Source organism: Oryzias latipes, chromosome 20 (genome assembly GCF_053564925.1).
Source record: "Oryzias latipes strain Hd-rR chromosome 20, Olatipes_Hd-rR_3.1".
In the NCBI taxonomy this organism is placed as follows: Eukaryota; Metazoa; Chordata; class Actinopteri; order Beloniformes; family Adrianichthyidae; genus Oryzias; species Oryzias latipes.
Genome location: NC_136256.1, coordinates 3842962 through 3862449, shown reverse-complemented (window position 1 = coordinate 3862449; position 19488 = coordinate 3842962). Strand labels below are relative to the sequence as shown.

The following is a 19488-nucleotide window of genomic DNA, read 5'->3' as shown; positions in this document are numbered from 1 at the left end:
TTTCATCCCATCATGTAACGACATTGCTTTCAAACTCTGGCATGAAAAGGGCTCAGACCAGCTTGCCAAACTCTACAGTGGGAATGCATTGGAATCCTTTGAAGCCTTAAAGAATAGATATTCTCTGTCCCCGTCCCACTTTTTCCGGTACTTGCAGATCAGACATTATATACCCAGAACAAAAACCCCACATACATTTGACCACAAGTCCACATCCAGTAAGGTGTACAAAATTTCTTTTTTCCAAGTTAAAACAAAAATTGCATTGAAGAAATATGAGACAAGTAGTTCAGTTAAACATATATTTATACAACCATGAATAAAGGAACATATTACAGTTACAACCCCAAATAAAGTTTAACAGTGTGCCATCTACGTTCAAAGACATCAGTGTTTAGTCGTAGGGACGCTGCACAGACTCCATTTTACACCATTGCTGAGGAGCAAGCTAGGCTTAGACCAGGGGTGGCGAACAAGTTTGACACCAAGAGCCGAATTTTTTCACTGTGAGAGTCAAAGAGCCACACCACACACTGACCTGCCAAGACGCACACACACACACACGCTCAATTAAAGCCGTATTATTGACCATAACACACTCCTCTCCCTACAACTGTTACGTGAAACCAAGGGGGTTAACCCAGATGCAGGAAGAACCAGGAGACTAATGAACTCTTAAGGCTATTTAATGCCAAAGCGCTAAACCAAACAGAGAACATCCAAACAAGACGCTGCGACAAACATATGCAGGGACAGAGACCTTAAAAAGGAACCAAATCAAAGTAAAATGAGAACCAGCTGTGGGGAGAAGCAACAGACAGAGAAGAAGAGCGACCTCCAGAGGGAGTACGGCTGAGCAGCAGGAGGGTGAACGTATCATAACCCCCTCCCCGAAGTCCGGCTACCAGACGGACCCCGACGGGGCTGATCCGGGTGGAGGCGATGGAAACGGGCGATCAGCCTGGGTTCATAGATGTGGCGCTCTGGAACCCACTGCCGATCCGCAGGACCGTAACCCTCCCAGTCCACCAAGTATTGGACGCCCCGTCCCACTCTCCTAGAGGCGAGAAGCTCCCGAATGGTGTAAACAGGTCCTCCGTCCACCATCCGAGGAGCAGGAGGAGGAGCTGGAGCAGGCTGGAGACTAGAGACCTTAGCAGGCTTCAACTTGCACACGTGGAACACTGGGTGGATCTTCAGAGAGGAAGGCAGCTCCAGTCGTACAGCCACCGGGTTGATGATTCGGGTGATGGAGAATGGGCCGATGTACCGGGGCTGCAGCTTCCTGGAACCACCCTTCAAGGGAACATCGGTAGCAGACAACCACACCTTGTCTCCCACCTTGTACTCCGGGGCAGGGGTCCTCCGACGGTTAGCCACCACAGTGAGCCGCTCCTGGTTCCGCAGGAGTTCTTAGCGGAACCTGCTCCAGGTACGGCGACACCTCCTCACGAAAGCCGCCGGACCCGAAGAGGAGGCCAATTGTTCTTGGTGCGGGAACAAGGGGGGCTGGAATCTGTACGCGGCGTGGAATGGTGAGTATCCTGTGGAGTTAACTAGAGAATTGTGGGAGTACTCTACCCAGGGAAGTTGTGCAGCCCAGGTCTTAGGATTCTTACTGCACATTGCCCGCAGGGAAGTCTCCAGATCTTGATTGTACCTCTCTACCTGGCCGTTGGTCTGAGGATGGAATCCAGAACTCAGACTGACCTTGATCCCGAGGAGGTTGCAGAACTCCTTCCAGAAAGCCGCGATGAATTGGGGGCCCCGATCCGAGACGATGTTGAGGGGAAGTCCATGAAGACGAAACAGATGCTGTGAAATCAATGTTGCTAGTTCCTTGGCCGAAGGAAGTTTCTGCAGGGGAATAGCATGGGCTAATTTGGAAAAACGGTCGATGATAGTGAGAATGACGGTTTTACCCCTTGAGTTTGGCAGTCCAGTGATGAAGTCCATTGCAACGTGGGACCAAGGTCTGGACGGCACAGGTAGAGGGTGAAGCAGGCCGGCGGGAAGGGACCTGGGGGTCTTCACACTGGCACAAACGGGACAGGCAGACACAAAGGCCCTTATGTCGGAGGACATAGTAGGCCACCAAAAGCGCTGGGCTATAAGAAAACCCCGTCCTCGTTACTCCGGGATGGCAAGCCAGCCGAGAGGAGTGCCCCCACTTCAAAACCATGGTGCGTAGGTCAGATGGTACAAACAACCGGCCCTCTGGACAGCCTGAGGGAATGGAGGCCGGATCGGGAGCAGAAGCCTGTACCCTCCGTTCCAGGGACCAACGGGTGGTTCCAAGCACCAGGTGGCCAGGGATGATGGGTGTGGCCTCTGTGGGGTTCTCCTCCAACTCCTCCTGTTGGAATTGGCGAGAAAGGGCGTCAGGCTTGATGTTCTTGCTCCCTGGCCGATAGGACAGGGAGAAGTTAAACCGGTCAAAAAACAGAGTCCACCTCGCTTGGCGAGGATTGAGGCGCTTGGCTGAACGAATGTACTCGAGATTTTTGTGATCGGTCCAAACTAGAAATGCCCGCTTCAACCAGTGGCGCCACTCCTCCAAAGCCACCTTCACCGCCAGCAGCTCTCTGTTCCCTATATCGTAGTTCCTCTCCGCAGGAGTGAGCTTGAGGGAGAAATACGCGCAGGGATGGATTTTATTATCAGACGCTCTCTGTGACAACACAGCCCCTACCCCAGACTCAGACGCGTCCACCTCCACAATGAATTGTTTGGAGGGATCAGGCTGAGTCAGAATAGGAGCTGTAGAGAAACGTCTCTTCACCTCGCAAAATGCCCTCTCCGCCTCCTTATCCCAAACAAAGCGCATCTTAGCTGAAGTGATCTTATGAAGGGGTGCAGCAACGCCACTGAAACCTCTGATGAAGCGCCTGTAGAAATTGGCGAATCCCAGGAAGCGCTGTAGTTGCTTCCGACCAGAGGGAACCGGCCACTCCAACACAGCCTTAACCTTGGAGTTATCCATCTGGATCCTCCCAGGAGAAACCACATACCCCAAGAACCGAGTCCGCGTAGAGTGGAATTCGCACTTCTCGGCCTTGCAGTAAAGGTGGTTCTCCAGGAGGCGCTGGAGTACGGCTCTGACGTGCTGCACGTGGGACTCTGGGTCAGGAGAGAAAATCAAAATATCATCCAGATAGACAAACACAAATTGGTTAAGCATATCCTTCAGTACATCATTGATCAGTCTCTGGAACACTGCTGGGGCATTAGTTAGACCAAAAGGCATTACTAGGTATTCAAAGTGCCCGCTAGGCGTGTTAAACGCAGTCTTCCACTCGTCACCCTCTCTCACTCGAACCAGGTGATAAGCATTCCTGAGGTCCAACTTAGTAAAGATACGAGCCCCGCTTAGCAGGTCAAAAGCGGAGTGCAGCAGTGGCAAGGGGTAAGTGTTACGGACAGTAATAGTGTTCAAACCCCTGTAATCAATGCAAGGGCGCAGACCCCCATCTTTTTTCCCCACAAAAAAGAAACCTGCTCCTGCCGGAGAAGAGGACGGACGAATGAGCCCCGCCTGTAAGCTCGCCTGCAGATACGAGTCCATAGCCTCTCGTTCAGGTGGCGACAGGGGGTAAATGTGACCCCTCGGTGGTTGAGTCCCTGGCAGGAGGTCGATGGCACAGTCGTAAGGGCGATGGGGAGGAAGAGAACTAGCACGTACTTTACAAAACACAGAGCCCAAATCATGATAGACAGACGGAACTTTACAGAGTTCTGGAGGCTCCGGAGACTTTTGGACCTCCACAACCTTACGAACAGAGGCAGAAGCAAGACAATTAAGCAGACAAAAAGGACTCCATGACAGGAACCGCCCCGAGGCCCAGTCGATGTGAGGTTTGTGTCTGCTCAACCAGGGAAACCCTAAAATAACAGGAGGTTTAAGGGATTCAACAACATAAAACGACATGGTCTCAGAGTGGTTTCCAGAGATCAACACAGAAATTTTAACAGTACGAGTAGAAACCTTGTGTATGAGGGTCCCATTAATGGCATGAATGTCCAATGCTGGAGACAGAGGTTCGGTGGGGATTTTCAGTCTGTCCACCACCTCCTGGGAGATCAGATCCCCATCAGACCCCGAGTCAATAAGAGTGTCAAATTCCACCTGGGCTCCAGCATATGCCACCAAAACCTTGGTGGAGGGACGAGAAGGCGAGGAAAAAGAATGGTTGCGGCTCACCAGTTTCCTCACTGCTGGGGAGCCCTGGCGTTTCCCGGACAGTTGCGCACAACGTGTCCCGAACGTCCACAATAAAGGCAAAGTCCCTCCCGCATGTAGGGCTGCCGTTCAGTTGGAGAGAGACGGCCCGCTCCGAGCTGCATGGGCTCCGGGGAGGAGTTTGAAAGAGGCGGGGGAACCTCCGCGGGACGCGGTGGGCGGTAACCAGGAAGGCTGCGTTGCTCGTTACCCCGTTCCCTCATCCTCCGGTCGATACGAACCGCCAGGTCGATAGCTCCTCGAGGTCGTCTGGAAGTTCTCTCGCTGCCAGCTCGTCCTTGAGAGCGTCAGACAGGCCCTGCAGGAAGACGTCGAGCAGTGCTTCATCTGGCCAGCGGGTGCTGGCAGCCAAGGTCCGGAACTCCACCGCGTAGTCCGAGACACAACGGGATCCCTGCTGAAGGCGAAGAAGCTCCGACGCAGCAGCACAATGAGGCGTGGTGGGATCGAATACCGTGAGAAGCCGAGCGGAGAAGACCCGAAAGGAGCGACACAGCTCCGATCCGCGCTCCCACTCCGCCAGTCCCCATCGTTTGGCTCTTCCGGTTAGGTAGCTCAGAGCAAACGCCACCTTGCTCTGCTCGGAGGGGAAATCGTCAGGATTAAAGTCAAACTGCAACCGACAGGAAGTAAGAAACGCCCGGCAGTCTGCAGCAGTCCCTTCAAACGGTTCAGGATGGCCCAGTCTGGTCTGCCGAGGAGAAGACGAGGGCGCACGTTCCAGGTGGGAGAGGCGTTCGTGGAGCTGCTGCATACCTGACATGAATCCTCGCAACTCCTGAGCCAGGTCTGCCCGCTCCGTCCCGGTGACGAAACCATCACCGGCGGAGGATCCGGGTAAGTCTCGTCGAGACGAATCTCCTGCTGGGTTGGACATGGTCGCAGCGTAATGTTACGTGAAACCAAGGGGGTTAACCCAGATGCAGGAAGAACCAGGAGACTAATGAACTCTTAAGGCTATTTAATGCCAAAGCGCTAAACCAAACAGAGAACATCCAAACAAGACGCTGCGACAAACATATGCAGGGACAGAGACCTTAAAAAGGAACCAAATCAAAGTAAAATGAGAACCAGCTGTGGGGAGAAGCAACAGACAGAGAAGAAGAGCGACCTCCAGAGGGAGTACGGCTGAGCAGCAGGAGGGTGAACGTATCAACAACAGAACAGCAGTATTGTACTTGTGTTTATTTCAAGGAAAGAGTCCACCTTCAATACACATCAATGCAGCTTAGCCAGAGTTAACACAGATACTACCCTAGAGGTCAGATACCCCCTCCACACACACAGGCACCTCTCTCTAATTTCATACACACACTCTCTCTCTTTCTCTTCATCTCACTCTTTTCTCTGCCTCTCTCTGACACACCACACCACACAGGCCAGTTGTAGCCTCTCTGATCAGCTCCTTTACGTGAGTGTCGGTCAGAACGGACCGATGTCAGTTCTCCAAATTACATCAGGGCCTTCTTTCAGAGAGATTTCTGCTCATTTATCTCCGGTTCTCTCGCTGCCTCGTCAGTGACAAGCAGGGATCTCAGGGACTCAGTCTCTGCATTAAAGGATCCATGAGAAAAGTGATCTGCGGTCGTTTCCGTCCAGTTGCGCAAGCAGCGTCACGTTCTGCGCTTCATTCATCTGATTGCAGCTTTCTGCTGTGAGCTCCACAAAGAAGGAAAGTGGGATGATTGCCGTTTTGAATGTGCACTTTGAAAAGCTTCAACTTGTTAATAAAGGAGACAATTTGTGTCAGATCAGGAAGAATTTCATTTTCTCCGGGATCCGTTTTGTTCTTTTCTGCCATGACCAATGTTACTGCTTCCAAAAGCTCATAATAATAAACATAGTGACGCCATTCTGTTCAGTAAAAAGTAAGAATCTTCCCGTTCTTCCAGAAACATCCTGTGTTTATAGGTATACTTTACCATTTTGACCATGAGGGTAACGGTCTGTACGCACATCAATCTTTATCTATGTGTTCCGGCACTGGACGTAACCCGCGCAAATGATTGGCGGTCATGTATGTGTCGGGAGCAGAATCAAACACACACCCTGCCAAATTACTTGTATTATTAATTATTTATTTTTAATACCCTCTGATGATTTGAGTGTGGTTTAAGAGGGAAAAAAATATGAAATGAGGCACAGTAGATGGAAAATATGACGAGACGCAAAGAGCCGCACGCTCATTGTCCAAGAGCCGCCCCTTGTTCGCCACCCCTGGCTTAGACTCTCCCTACTGCTGCAAGTGTAACAGTGAAATAGGTACATATGCACACATGCTGTGGAAGTGTAGTGGGATACAAAATTACTGGACTGAAATAAAAAAGGAAGTGAAAATACTGTTGGGATATAGTGTGGAACTCTAACCCTTTCAGTGTAAAAGTAAAAGGCACTAGGTAAAAAACACAACGCCAAGCTAATTGAAATTCTTCTGTTTGTAGCAAGAAAAAACATTCTGAAATTCTGGATTTCCAAGGACATTCTGACCATAGAGGACAGATTAACAGAGGTTTTTAAGATTCTCCCTCTGGAAAGGCTAACACATACCCTTCATGACAACATTGAGGAATTCACAAAAATCTGACAACCAGTTCTGGATAAAGCTAATCTTTCTTTGGATTGAACTCTGTTCTGGTGAAATGTGAAATAACCTGTACTAGACTTTTGCCGCTGGTGATCACGGTTTTTTATTTATTTAGTTTTTTTTTGTTTTTTGTTTTTTTACCTGCTGCCTGTTTATGTTGTGATGTTAAAAAGAAAATATGGGTTTGTAAAAAACCTTGATGTTCTATTTTTCATGTTTGACTGTTTTCACTACCCAAATAAAAAGAGAAAAATAAGTAAATAAGTAAATTACTAAAAGATAACTACTCAGCTATTGACGTCTTTAACTCCACAATCAGAGCAGATTGGAGAGAGGCAGGGTGGCTTCTAGTACAAAGGAAGTCAGAGTCCAAGGAAGAACATTGTTCACCATGACTTAACGGACCTGGGAGGCGTCAGCTTGACAGAACGGTAGAACCAAGCATTTCAAATGTGGAAAGCCGTCTTCCACTCATTCTCTTCTCTGATCCTCAGGTGGACATGAGCATTGATCCAGCTTTATGGTTGCAATGCTCATCTTTTCATGTATAAAAGTCCAAATATTTGGCAGAACACCGTAGGGAATTGAACCCTAACCTGCTAAAGCAGGCATACCATTATCAGTATCTTTCTGTTTTTTGACCAAACATGAAAGGAACCTAGGACAGCCTTGTGCTTCAACCAACTTTCAGCTAACTGGACTGTCTCCCCCCCGTCCACGTCCTCCCCTGAGTCCAGACTGAAATGGGGAAAATTCAAACTGAACCGTTTCAGAAAGCTGCATAGCTCCTAGTCTGAGTTTGTTTCTGCTGTGAAAAGGACCCACTCTCCCAACACCACTCCCTCCAGAACAGTCTAGATGCCATTCTAAGGCTGCTGAAGTCAAACCTCTGTGTGTGGCTGCCCAAAGCAGTTCTGTCCATCAAAGTTACAAACAGAGTCAGAGGTGAAGCCATGGAGCTCATTTGGTCTGACCCCAAAAGAAAACATGGTGGTAGTAACAGCCATTACAAACTAGTCCCTCCTCCAGTTCTGGCTCCAGGCTGAGGCCCAGGTCAATCTTGTTGGGAGGATGAATTTTATCCTGTAATAAAATGTTGTTTGTTTGAATCGCCCTTAGTCTGGCCCGTCCCCCAGGAGCAGTTTACCATGAAACAACCCAACAGGGCAAATGCGTCTAACAACACCACTCCTGGGGTCATTCGGGCACGCAAACCCCTCCACCACGATAAGGTGGCGATTCAGGGAGGGGAATTCATCAGTCACTAGCCAATTACTAAGAATTACTGTGGGGAAACCGAAGTCCTCGGAGAAAACCCACAGGACTGCCAGGATTTGTTGGACTTATTTCCCTATAGATATGGTGACTGATAATTTATTTTAATTGAATCAAATTGAATGTTTTTATTTTAATTTGTTTATTCTTGTTATAAAGGTCACTGAATATTTACTAATATATTTGTAAAAGTGGGGGGGACCGAAGTGCTCGGAGAAAACCCACGCAGACGTGGTCCTGTCAGCAAACGATGTTAACCAACAGACAGACGTGCTGCCCCTGTTTTTGAAGCTCTTTTGGGGATTTTTCCACAGAGTGTAGAGAGACTTTTAGGGAGGAAGAGTTTCTTCTTGGGTTTGGAGGTACAGACCTGGCAGTCAGTGGCCGAATTGTTGAGGAACTTTGAAATGTTAAATCTGTAGGGGACCTTTTTTTAATGCTGGGGGTGGGGGCTGGGGGTTGCACCAGGTTCTTTAAGATGGCGTTCCTGATGCTTGAGAGAAAATCTTCTAAGATTTCTTTTTCCTTTTTAGCTGCTGCCTCCATTTGCCAACTCTTGTCAGGGTCCTGGCTCTGTTGGTCAATATTTTTTAATTCTTGAGGCAGCTGGAGCTTTTCTTTTTCCAGCTTTCTGCTGGCATGTTTTTTGGGATTGTGGGAGAAACCGAAAGACTCGGAGAAAACCCATACATTGCAGGCCTAAAGCTTAAATCTGTTTTCATCCAAACAAATGTGTCTTCAATTCAAAATGTATCAACCCTCAATAGAAAATTTGAATTTGGAGTAGCTCATCATCCAAGGTTCTTTGGTGCTTGTTGTTAATTATTTCAGCCAATTGAAAAAATCCTGCTCATTAAAAAGGTCTGTCAAGACAAGAAGTCATCCATTCATCTTGTTCTTGGAGGCATTTCTGGATGGCAGTGTGGATGTTGTTTAGAAAGATTTGATTTCCTTGTAATGTTAAAGTTACTCCATCAGGTCTATACATTTTGTCATCATCAGGTGACAAATCTTGATGCTCCACTACATCGAACCGGTCGGTATACCCCTTCATAATTTCATTGACTAATGTCCAGCTTTTATCCTTCTGAAAAAGATGATCTAATTTCCCACTTTTCCTTGGAAGGATGAGGGACAAAACTATTCTCATTTGAGGGTACGTTTGTCTCAGAAGCCTCAGGTCTTTTAACATTTGATTTGCGATCTGTATTGGAGGCATTCGTCCCAATTCTTTTCCTGCAGCTTGGATAACTAAAATTTCAGGGGGACCATCTTCTTTGGAGATTGTGTGATGAAGGTTATCAACAACGTCCTTCCAGTCCACGTGTCTAATTCCAATCCACTTAACATTAGCATCAAGTTCCAAGTTTTGTCCAAAAAGATGTTTAGCTGCAGGCTGTGCCCGTGAAATATAAGTTGACCCAACGATCCAGACATCAGGCGGTCTGGTGACTTTGGGTGTTTCCATTGGTGAGCTGTTTGTTGAAAAGCTGAGGTCAGGGGAGCTTGATGTGTCCTCTTCCCTCTTCTCAGGCTGGATTTCTGTCTCAAATGGTGGTAGACCAGCAAAAAGGCTTTTAAAATCTGGTGAGTGCTGCCTACCCTGGCTATCATTTTCACAGATGACTTTTTGCTTTTTGGTTGGGGACAAATGTGTGCTGACTCTGCTCTGTGAGAGCTCCTCTGAACTGACTTTTCTTTTCAGATTAGGCTTTGGGTTGTCAGGCTGGATTGGGCTAGATGTAGAAGGGACACGAAGACATGACTGAGGCTGGTGAGTTTGGCCTCTTGACAATGTCTGGTGGAGAGTTTGTTCAATTGTTTCACGGATGGAGCTTACAAACACTTCAAATCCTTTTGAGGTGAAGTGTATTCCACCTGGTTTGAACAGATGACTTTCAACTAGTGTCAGTTTTGGATGCTCTATCACAGCACCATTGAATAATCCGGCGCTGGATTTAATACTTTTGTTGACCGTCTTCCTGTCCTCATTTATTTTACTGGGATCAAATGCCCCCCATGCTAACCTTGGAGTTATGCAGGAATAAGCTATTTTCATTTGGGGAAAAGCTTGATGGAGGTGTGTCAAGTCCTTGACCATTTTACTGACAAGATCTGACACATTTGTGTTTCCCAGGTCGTTGCTGCCAACGTGGAGAACCAAAAGGTCTGGGGAACTCCTTTGTTGGGACAACTGGCTATAAAAATGCTTAAGAACATCCCTCCAGCGCATGCTGACTTTTGCCATCCAATGGATTTTTGCATTGACACCAAAGTTTTGTCCATAGCATCGATTAGCTGTATATTCTGCCCCAGTGATGTAGTGACCCGACCCAATGATCCAGACCGTGGGCACTTTTCTGTCCTCTGACAGCAGCTGTCTTTGGGTGCTGTCTAATGAGGACTTTACACCTGATTGATCTTCTGGATTGTCCTGAATTTGATGCATTTTTCTCAAAATAGAATCAAAAGTGGAAATCCTATGTTTTTAAAATGGCGGATTTTCTTCTCCGTAAAACGTGGTTTCACAAGTGAAGCTCTTCAGCATGAAAGACCAAGTGATGCACTTTTGGATTGAGGTCCTATTTATGAAAGTTGAAACGATGACATGTCTTGACATGTTTTGACTACGTCCTGACTACATCAAATGATGTTTATGACATCATTTAATGTCATAAACATTATCTGATGTCATGAATATGACATCATCTGATGACATCAGCAGTTGTATTTTCATTGATGACATCAGCAATTTTTTCAAGGTCTCATGTTGTTAAAAGATGTTTTTATAATTGGAAAAATAAATCCTTAAGTCTAATAATTTGTCATATATATTTTTGTGTCTAATTGTAGAAAAATTCCTGTAAATCTGTCAACTCAATTTCTCAGCATTCTTTTCAGTCATTCAACTACAGTGCAGTGTCAAACATTCATTTAGAATCTGTTGTGTTGAGCTCAGGAGTTCGCAGCTAATGATGTTTATTCCATGTTCTTTGAGATTTGTGTGAGTCACATCCAATAATTGTGTTGTACTGGTTGAATGACTGTGGGATGTTTATACTAACACTTCCCACCAAGTAGTCCGGTAAGTGTGCACGTCGTCACAGCTGCAGTGGTAAAACGAGCCCAAAATGTGATGTTCATGTATGAGAACGTCATGTCTAAGAGGCTTACACCTTGGAGCATTAATCTAACCCTTTTCTACTTTAACAGACCATTAAAAAATTACCTGCAATAGACTAAACCAAATTAATTTTGCTTGACCTTTGACCTCATTAAAGTGGTTCCACTGTATGGCTTCATGAAAAGGGCTCCAAATAAAAGACTTCAAGTCCATACATTTTCTCATCATCAGGTGACAAATCTTGATGCTCCACTACATTTAATATTTCTATTCTTTCAAATAATTCAAGTTAATCAGCCACAATAATGGCATTAACATGTTCAATGATGAGAATGTAGGCCACAAAGTAGGCTGTAGTTTAAATATTGGTAAAACACATTTAGAATTTTTACTGACCAATTGCTCCTTCAGCTTCAATGCAAATTATTTGTTCTATATGTGACCACAAGAGGGCGACAGAAACACTGTAAGGACTATCAACATGAAGCAATCAGATATTTTTTTTAATTATCCTATTTTATGGTCAACCACTGACGTAAATGTTGTTTATGGTTTGTATATCGTCAAATATCAAATCACATTCATTCATAGACTTAGTTGTTTCAACAAAAATGGCAGCAATATCGGAGCATTGGAGCCGTACAGGTCTGATCCAGATTCCAGCTCAGACGAGGAAAACAAAGACGTTCATGGATCTATTTGTCTGACAGTGGATGCATCAGAATGGAGCGGAGCAGGGAGCTTGTGACCTCCTGATTGTAGTTTGTATGTTACTACAAGCTTTTTCAAAGGACATTTTTTATGTTCTGATTCCTCACAATGTGAAAAAAGAAATACCGGTACTCAGAAACACACTTTGAATCTTAATCTTCTTCACAGATGTCCTTCAAGATGATCAAAGTTCAACAAGAACATTGTTAACAATGAGTTCACTGGACTAAAATGACCTCCACTAGTGGCGGTTCCACACTGACTTACTCCCCAGGACTTACCCCACACCCCAATCGACCACATTGTGTTGTGTTTCCTGTTTTTTATTTTGGCTATTTCACACAACAATTAATAAAAGCAAGAATTTGATCTACTGGTTTTAGAGAGGTGTCAAAGTCAATCGGACAGGAGGCCAAAATCCAGAAGATGCTAGAGGTTCTGCTGAACAGGAGAAACATTTAATGAACACTCTAAAGATAAACTTGTAAAACTTTGAAAGCTTTAAAACTGAACTTTTTGAACATATATTTATATGAATGAAAACAAAATATGAACACAGAATAAAGACATTTCGGCCTTAAATAACGCATAATATTTTGCTCTCCACCCAAATATATCCTGTTAAAATTATACAAAAATGAACATGTTGCAGAAAAAAACAAAGACTGGAAATAAAAATAAAATGCGTGTTTTTCAGCAAAAACAAATCAAATCATTTTTCTTTGCTCTTTGGTCCATTTTTTCAGAGCTGGACTCCTGGCATCGTAGTTTAACAAGTTCATTTCCGATGTGTGATGTCCTGAATGTGCCTTTAATGTGATTGGATTTTTAAAAAGCTGTATTCTTGAATATCATTCTTAGGTCTTAAATCGTTCCAAACTAAAACACTGTAGAACTCATGACTGCGATTCCTCATCACTGCACATACTGTAAGGACCCTGGAAGTCCTGAGAACATAGAAGCTAAAAACAGCCTTTCTCAGAAGGTTGAGGTGTTTTCCTGAAAGACCTCAATGAAATAAATAACTGAAGTCAGACACGTCGAGGGCTGCAGCTCCTTCCTGGTGCTCCTCTGATGGGACTGTCCTCCTCCTGCACTGAAAGGTTAAAGTTTACTCCTTTTCTGTGTTTTTCCTCTGCACCTCTGAGCTCCATTACTCAACACTTTTATGGGGCAGGTTTTTCTTCTGGACTGTTCTTGAACCAAGATAAGCAGAAGAAAACAAACTCTTCCACTCGGCAGGGTGGACCTGTGGCACACAGCCGACGTTTCTGTGACCTTCCAGAAACATCAGGAAGTGAAGGAGAAAAGCCCCTTTTGGGGACATTTCTGTCTGTCAACTGTAATTGTTTTGTTTATTTAACTTGAAACAGATTCCAGAGGCAAACAGAATATTCTTGGTTCTGTTGGGTTTCTAAGATTAAAGTCTAATCTAAAGGAGAGGATCCAGACAGACGCCATAAAGGAACATTTCCTCTTCGTCTTATCAGGAGCAGACTAAAGGCGCTGACTCCTGTGGAATCACTCTCACTTATCTGAGGATAACGGGCTGATCTAAAGTCTAATCTAAAGTCTAATCTGAGGTCGAATCTGAAAACAAGAGCAGGGGAATAGATGATAGTCTGACCTGTGTGAAGAGGAGCAGCAGCTTCACTGCTCCCCAGGTTTACTGTTTAGTCAGTTTGCATTTGCTGAGTGATCAAATCAAACTGCTGAGAGGAGTCATTCAAACGGTCTGATCAGCTTTTACAAACCCAATCATAAAAAAAAAAGGGTTATTTGCTAGTTTCTGAAAGAAACCCCCCAAACCTGATGATGTCATGCTGCTGTGCATTTGTGATTCAGCCATTTGCTTCTGGTTTTCAGCAGATCTGTGGTCCAAAAGGAACTTTGTTTACATCTTCTCCTGTTCCTGTCAGCTTTTCCCTTCAGGGGTCGCCTCAGCCAATCAGCTTCCTCCCTCTAAAATGGGCATCACAGGTCTGATTTGCATATTTGAAATCGGATGACCTTCCAGACACAACCCTCTTGTCAGGAAAGATTTCTGAAGGCGGGCTGTAAAGACGCCGTTGGCTCACAGACAGTTTTTCCAGACATGCAAAAAGATTCAATAAGACTCAAAAGTTTATCTTTTCAAGCTTTACTTGCAAGCAAGGAGCAGACAGACAACGGTTACATTCAAGCGTTTTGGAGGTTCCGCCTTTCTTTCCTCACGGCTGCATGTCTGCGGCCTTCACCTCCCAGGGAGCTGAGTGCTGTTATGAAGCTGAGCGGCTGCAGACAAGTGCGAGTGCATGCCAGGGTCATTGAAGAAAAACAAAGAATATAGTGTCTACAGTTCCATCAACTGAAAGACTAACGACCATGTTAACACCAGACTAAAAATAATAAAAACCATCCAGCCAGCATGCCTACAAACTATGATTTGGTATGATAATAGGATTTAAGCTAACAAACTCCAAGACTTTAAATAAATACATGGAAAATAATGAGTATGGAAATACATTTTCTTAACACAATCCTCTAACGGGCCTGCATGTTAAAACTCAGCCTTCAGGTCAAGTCTGACCCCGTTTGCCTCTCAAAGCTCTTCTTCTGAGCTCAGGTTCTCATCTTCAACCCGGATGAGCAGGTCCACGTTTGAGGACGTCCAGAGCTGCATGAACATGAGCGGATCTGTCAAACAGCAGAAAGGCTGGAGCTTCTGAGATCAGGAATTTCTTTATTGGTGGGAAAGTTCAGATCAGAAATCAGAGAGAGGTGTTGCACCAGAACCATTACAGCGAAACATCTGCATGCTTCATCTGCGCAGAGGGGAGTGGAGCTGGAACTCCTGGGTCTCCTCCTGCTCCTGCGCCGCCCTGCTGGACCTCCTGTCATTCTTCAGCTGGAGTGGCCATCTTCAGGAGGCTGTCCTTGTCAAACCTGAAGAGCCTCCAGCCCTCCTCCTGCGACAGGTCCTCCGCGCCGCGGCGTTTGTAGAACTGCATGGACGGGGCGTTGTTTTCCGCCACCACGAACATCATGCCGGTGCAGCGCGTCTTCATCGCCAGCTGGACCAGGAGCAAGAGAAGGAGACGTTAGAGCAGCTGGTCACATGAGGAGGAGGAGGAGGCCTCAGCTCATGAGTCAGACACAGAAGCATCATGCAGTCAACAGGAGGAACGGAGCAGACAGACGTTCTGAGTCTTTTCATTACAGGATTTCATAAGAAAAAACAATGTTTATATATTTTGTTTTGAATGTTACAAGAAGTGATATTTTTATTCTAAAAGGTATCGATTAAAAAACACTGTAGGTTTTGTTAACGATCAACAGTTGCTGCTGCAGCAGGAATCGAACTCACGTCACTGAGGTGCCGCAGGATCTCCGAGCCCATCCCCAGACCTGGAAGAGACAACAGGAGTTCAGGGATGCTCGGGACCCACCGGAGGACAGGAGGAGCTGCTCTCACCTCTGTACTCGTTCATCACGTAGAACTCCTCCAGGTAGAGCTGCTTGCCCACCCAGGGGTCGTAGGTGAAGTAGTACATGGCAAACCCCCCCACCTTAGGATCTGTATGGGGACAAGGGGGGGGACAGCGGTCACCGGCCATTCTGCAGGGAGGAAACCTTCACAGACCTGCAGCTGCTCTGAGCCTCCAGCCAGAGCACACGTGAGCCGACACGTCTGACTAAACCCAAACTGCAGCCGGCGGCGGCTCTTCTTCCTGCCAACAAACAGGAAGCTGAGCAGAGCGGCACACGCCTACCTTCACTGCTGCTCTCTCCTTGGATTTCAGCGATGATGCAGTGGTAAAACGGCGTTTCACCAAATCCATCCTCCAGGAGATCTGCACAGAAGCAGGCGATGATCAAACACGGTCTGTCGGCGTGCGGGCGGACGCCGCCGGACACTCACCTTTCTCCGTCAGCGCCACCTGGTGCTCCATCTCCTCGTATTTAGCAAGCTCCTGGAATGAGAGCAGAGCGTTGATAAAAACATTCTGAGAGCAGACTTTTCCAGAGAAAAGTTCATGACAGAAGCCAAAAAAAGTGATGACTCAGGATGTTCCACAGATGACAAAGACGTCGTCTAATGACAAATAACACTAAATAAAAGTTTGTTTTCTGCTGGAGATTATTATTAAAGACAGCTGCTTTGTACTGTATTTTATGTCTGCAGCAGAGTTTTAAACGGGTTAGGCAGATAAGTTTTCAACTTCCGCTTTTATGAAGTTGTGTCAAAAAGCGCCGTTTATTTCCTTCTTTGTTCCGGTTTTTAGTTGTTTTTTTTTTCTTGTGTTTGTAAATTCTGACATCCCCTCAGCTGCGTTACTGTGTCAAACGTGTGTATCTGTGTCAGGTCGGCCGTTACACAACCATATAATAACACTTCTCCGAGGTCAGCCTCCATAAGAAGCTAAGCTGCCGGGCGGAAGAGCCATATATGGAGAGGCGGAAGTTAACTCGGTCACCAGCCGTCTGGCTGAAAAACAAAGGCCGCCGGGCTGAGCTGCCGGCCGGACATCCTGCCGACCTTCCTCCCGTCTCACCATCAGCTGTCAGACACACTTCTCCTAAAAAGTTCCCGTATTTTTTATCCGTCGACGACACGTTTCCAAAGCGGGAAACGTGACGTCAGCAGAAAGGGCTCGTTAACCGGAACAAGCGCGTCCAGTTCAGACCGGTTTTTTTTGTTTTGTTTTCTAATAGTAGTTGACGTTATATCTACGTACCTTCACGAGTCGTAATATGTCTGGCACGTCCTTGGGCTCTGCTTTTCGTAATTTATACTCCATTTTCTTCTTTTCCCTTTTTTTCCTTTAGTCAAAAGTCCTCTGTATGTGAACTGGAAGATGAGAAGTTTCTTCATTCGCGTCAGAGTGGCTTTATCCCCACAGTCAGCCTCTGGTCCGGACGCGTCTGTCGGGACAAGATCATTCAGCTGCGCTCACCCTCGGCTGGGTCACTGCCGTTTAACTCCTTCCCTTTGTTTCAACACTATTTATACACCCGGCTCGCGCTCGAACGCTATTGGCCAGTTCCAGCAGCCCCCTCATCTGTGGCGAATCAGCGGCACCCTGCGGTCAGTTTTCATCCAATCAGCGGCCGCAGAAAGGCTGATACGCAGCGACATTACATATGTGTGCTCTGGAAAAGAGACTGTTAAAGTAATTTTCTTTGAAGAATCACTTACTCTAGAATCCATAAATAGAATAGGACATATATCAAGCAAACAGCAACAAGAAAAAGTTTAAAGTCAGAACAAAACCAGCAGTGACTCCTGTAATCAACATCAGTGGAATTTTCCACCTCCCAAGTCTGTGATGGAGGGGCTGGGCTGACTGTCTTTTTAGGTCAGAAAACAACAGAGGCCTGCAGGTAAAGAGCTGCCCGACAAGCCAAAACAATGTATGGAAGAATACAACTGATTTTATTTCCTCTCAGTTATTGTGTCTGTTTGACTCAGTTCTTTAAGTTTATGTTGAAACTACTGAGATCTTCCAGCAGTGAACCACTGTGGTGAAAACAACAGCACACTAAAAGTACTATCAGAAAACTTCAGCAAGCCATTACCACACACCACAGACCAAATGCACTTGGGTAGATATTTAAAAATAAGTTATACATTTTAAAAATATATGAGTTTTAGTAGATGTCTTATTTTCAAGTTGATTTGTTTCTAAAATGTAGTTATTCAATTGTTTATTAATTTACCCAGTTCTTGTTAAATAAAAGTACACTGTTTGGAACTTACATATCTTTCCATTTAAATATACAAAAATTCATATAAAGTTTTATTTTTGCTAGTAAACAATCCTGCTCTGGTGGACATACAGGTATTTCCAGCCGCAGATTCAGGTCAAGCTGGAGAGATAATATCTGGCCTTGTGTTTCTGCGTAACATATGTATCCCACCTGCCGTTTCTGTATTGTGTTATATACTTTGATGCATTGTAATGGATAAGAATCGTGCCTCAATTTTCAGAACCAGCTGAATCCCTTTTGTGGTCACAGTGCAGCTGGAGTTAGCCCAGCTACTGTTGGGCTAAAGGCAGGAGACACCCTGAACAAGTTCCAGTCTGTTTCAGGGCCATGCACTCACTCACTCACACACCTAGGGGCAATCCAGAGACACACATTAACCTATGAAGCATGTTTTTGGACAGTATCCAATCAATTCAACCTTTATTTATATAGCACTTTTCCAACTCATGTCACTGAAAGTGCTTTGCATAAAATATAATCAAATTTAAAAACAAAATGACACGACAAACAATGCCGATAACCCCCCACAATCAACAGGCTGCCACAATCACACACCCATGCAGACTCACACACACGCCTAGGGACTATTTAGAGGAACCCATGAAGCAGGATTTTGGACGTCGGCAGGAAGCTAAAGTCTCCGGAGAAAACCCACGCGTGCACGGGGAGAACATGCAAACTCCACACAGAAAGGCCCAACTTTGATGTTCTGGTTCTGGTCCCCCAGCCGGGACTTGAACCAGGGACCTTTCACTTCAAAATATACCAGTGATAATTAGTCACGTTGACAGAATTGGATAGTTTCACATGGGTTGGGAGTCCTCTTCCGCCATCCCATCTGTTTGTCTGCAGGCTTACAGACTGTTTTTGTGATTCTGTTGTCTGTTTTTGATACATGAAAACAAGTTGAAGCCAAAGTGTGCTAATAGCTAAAATGGAAATAATCCCATTCAAGCCCAGTCATTCCTTTGAGACTATGGTTTCTTCTGGCCAATCAATATATAGCTACAGATGTGTTAAGTTATAACTTTTTTTTGTCTTTGAAATATAAATATAATTCACAGAGTCCACAATTTATTGAATCATAAAAGAAGTATTGAAAACAGATTGTTAAAGACATTTTTAAATATAATATCCACAATAAATCAATAAAGTACAACAATGTATACAATAATACGTACAATGTATTCAAGTTTTTTACTAGTCCCCCTGTAATTTTGATGGGAATAAATGAAATTCTAGAAACATGTGACATAATTTGGATTAAACTGGAAATCAAATTTATTAGTCTGCCCCATCCCAGCCTGACAGGTTCTCTTTTGTTTGGAGTTCATGGTTTAAGCAGATAGAACAGCATTTCTCATTAACTCTGCTAGAATTCAAGAAAATCTTTAATTAACTGATCACAAAAGTGCTTCTCTTGTAACTGAACACTCACCGTGCTCCTCCTTCAGCTCTGGAGGCAAACAGCATCTCTATCTTTAAGCTTAGATTTCAAACCTTCCTTTAGAATAAACTGAAAGTTCAGGTTAACCTGGGTGACCCTGAGCCATAGGTTTGCTGCTTAACTCTCACACTTCTTGGGTTTTAACACCTTTTATCCATAAACGTATGAGCACCTGCTGCAGGTTTTTCCTCTTTTGTCTTGTTACAGATGTTCCATTGTTTGCAGATGGGTGACCTTCATTTTGGAGCTTTCTATCCATCAGTTTTACTTACCACAGATGAACGTGACTCATGTGTCGCTCAGTTATGAGGATTATTATTCATAACTGTTGATGTAGTTGGTCTGTTCAGACTTGA

General features: G+C 45.2%; 1 protein-coding gene and 1 long non-coding RNA gene across 2 annotated transcripts; one reads left to right on the top strand and one right to left on the bottom strand.

Moving 5' to 3' along the window:
* The first annotated feature begins 9544 nt into the window (after positions 1–9544).
* LOC111946609 (uncharacterized) lies at positions 9545–10375 on the top strand. Its single transcript, XR_002872331.2, has 3 exons — positions 9545–9686; positions 9805–9873; positions 10237–10375. It is a non-coding gene; the product is annotated as an uncharacterized LOC111946609 (long non-coding RNA).
* Positions 10376–14636: 4261 nt separating this feature from the next.
* On the bottom strand, positions 14637–16927 carry sat1b (spermidine/spermine N1-acetyltransferase 1b). Its single transcript, XM_004080801.5, has 6 exons — positions 16653–16927; positions 15836–15887; positions 15687–15767; positions 15389–15490; positions 15281–15321; positions 14637–14987 (listed from the first exon to the last, which is right to left on the bottom strand). The coding sequence occupies exons 1-6, from the start codon at positions 16713–16715 to the stop codon at positions 14811–14813; spliced, it is 516 nt and encodes a 171-aa protein (XP_004080849.1). The 5' UTR covers positions 16716–16927; the 3' UTR covers positions 14637–14810.
* Between the last annotated feature and the right edge of the window lie 2561 nt (positions 16928–19488).

Excerpts from the sequence above, each read along its gene's own strand:
- sat1b (XM_004080801.5), bottom strand. The coding sequence starts at position 16,715 with ATGGAGTATAAATTACGAAAAGCAGAGCCCAAGGACGTGCCAGACATA. Across the intron at positions 15,768-15,835 it reads GGTGGCGCTGACGGAGAAAG|ATCTCCTGGAGGATGGATTT; the intron begins GTGAGTGTCCGG and ends GCTTCTGTGCAG. Across the intron at positions 15,322-15,388 it reads CGTGATGAACGAGTACAGAG|GTCTGGGGATGGGCTCGGAG; the intron begins GTGAGAGCAGCT and ends TGTCTCTTCCAG.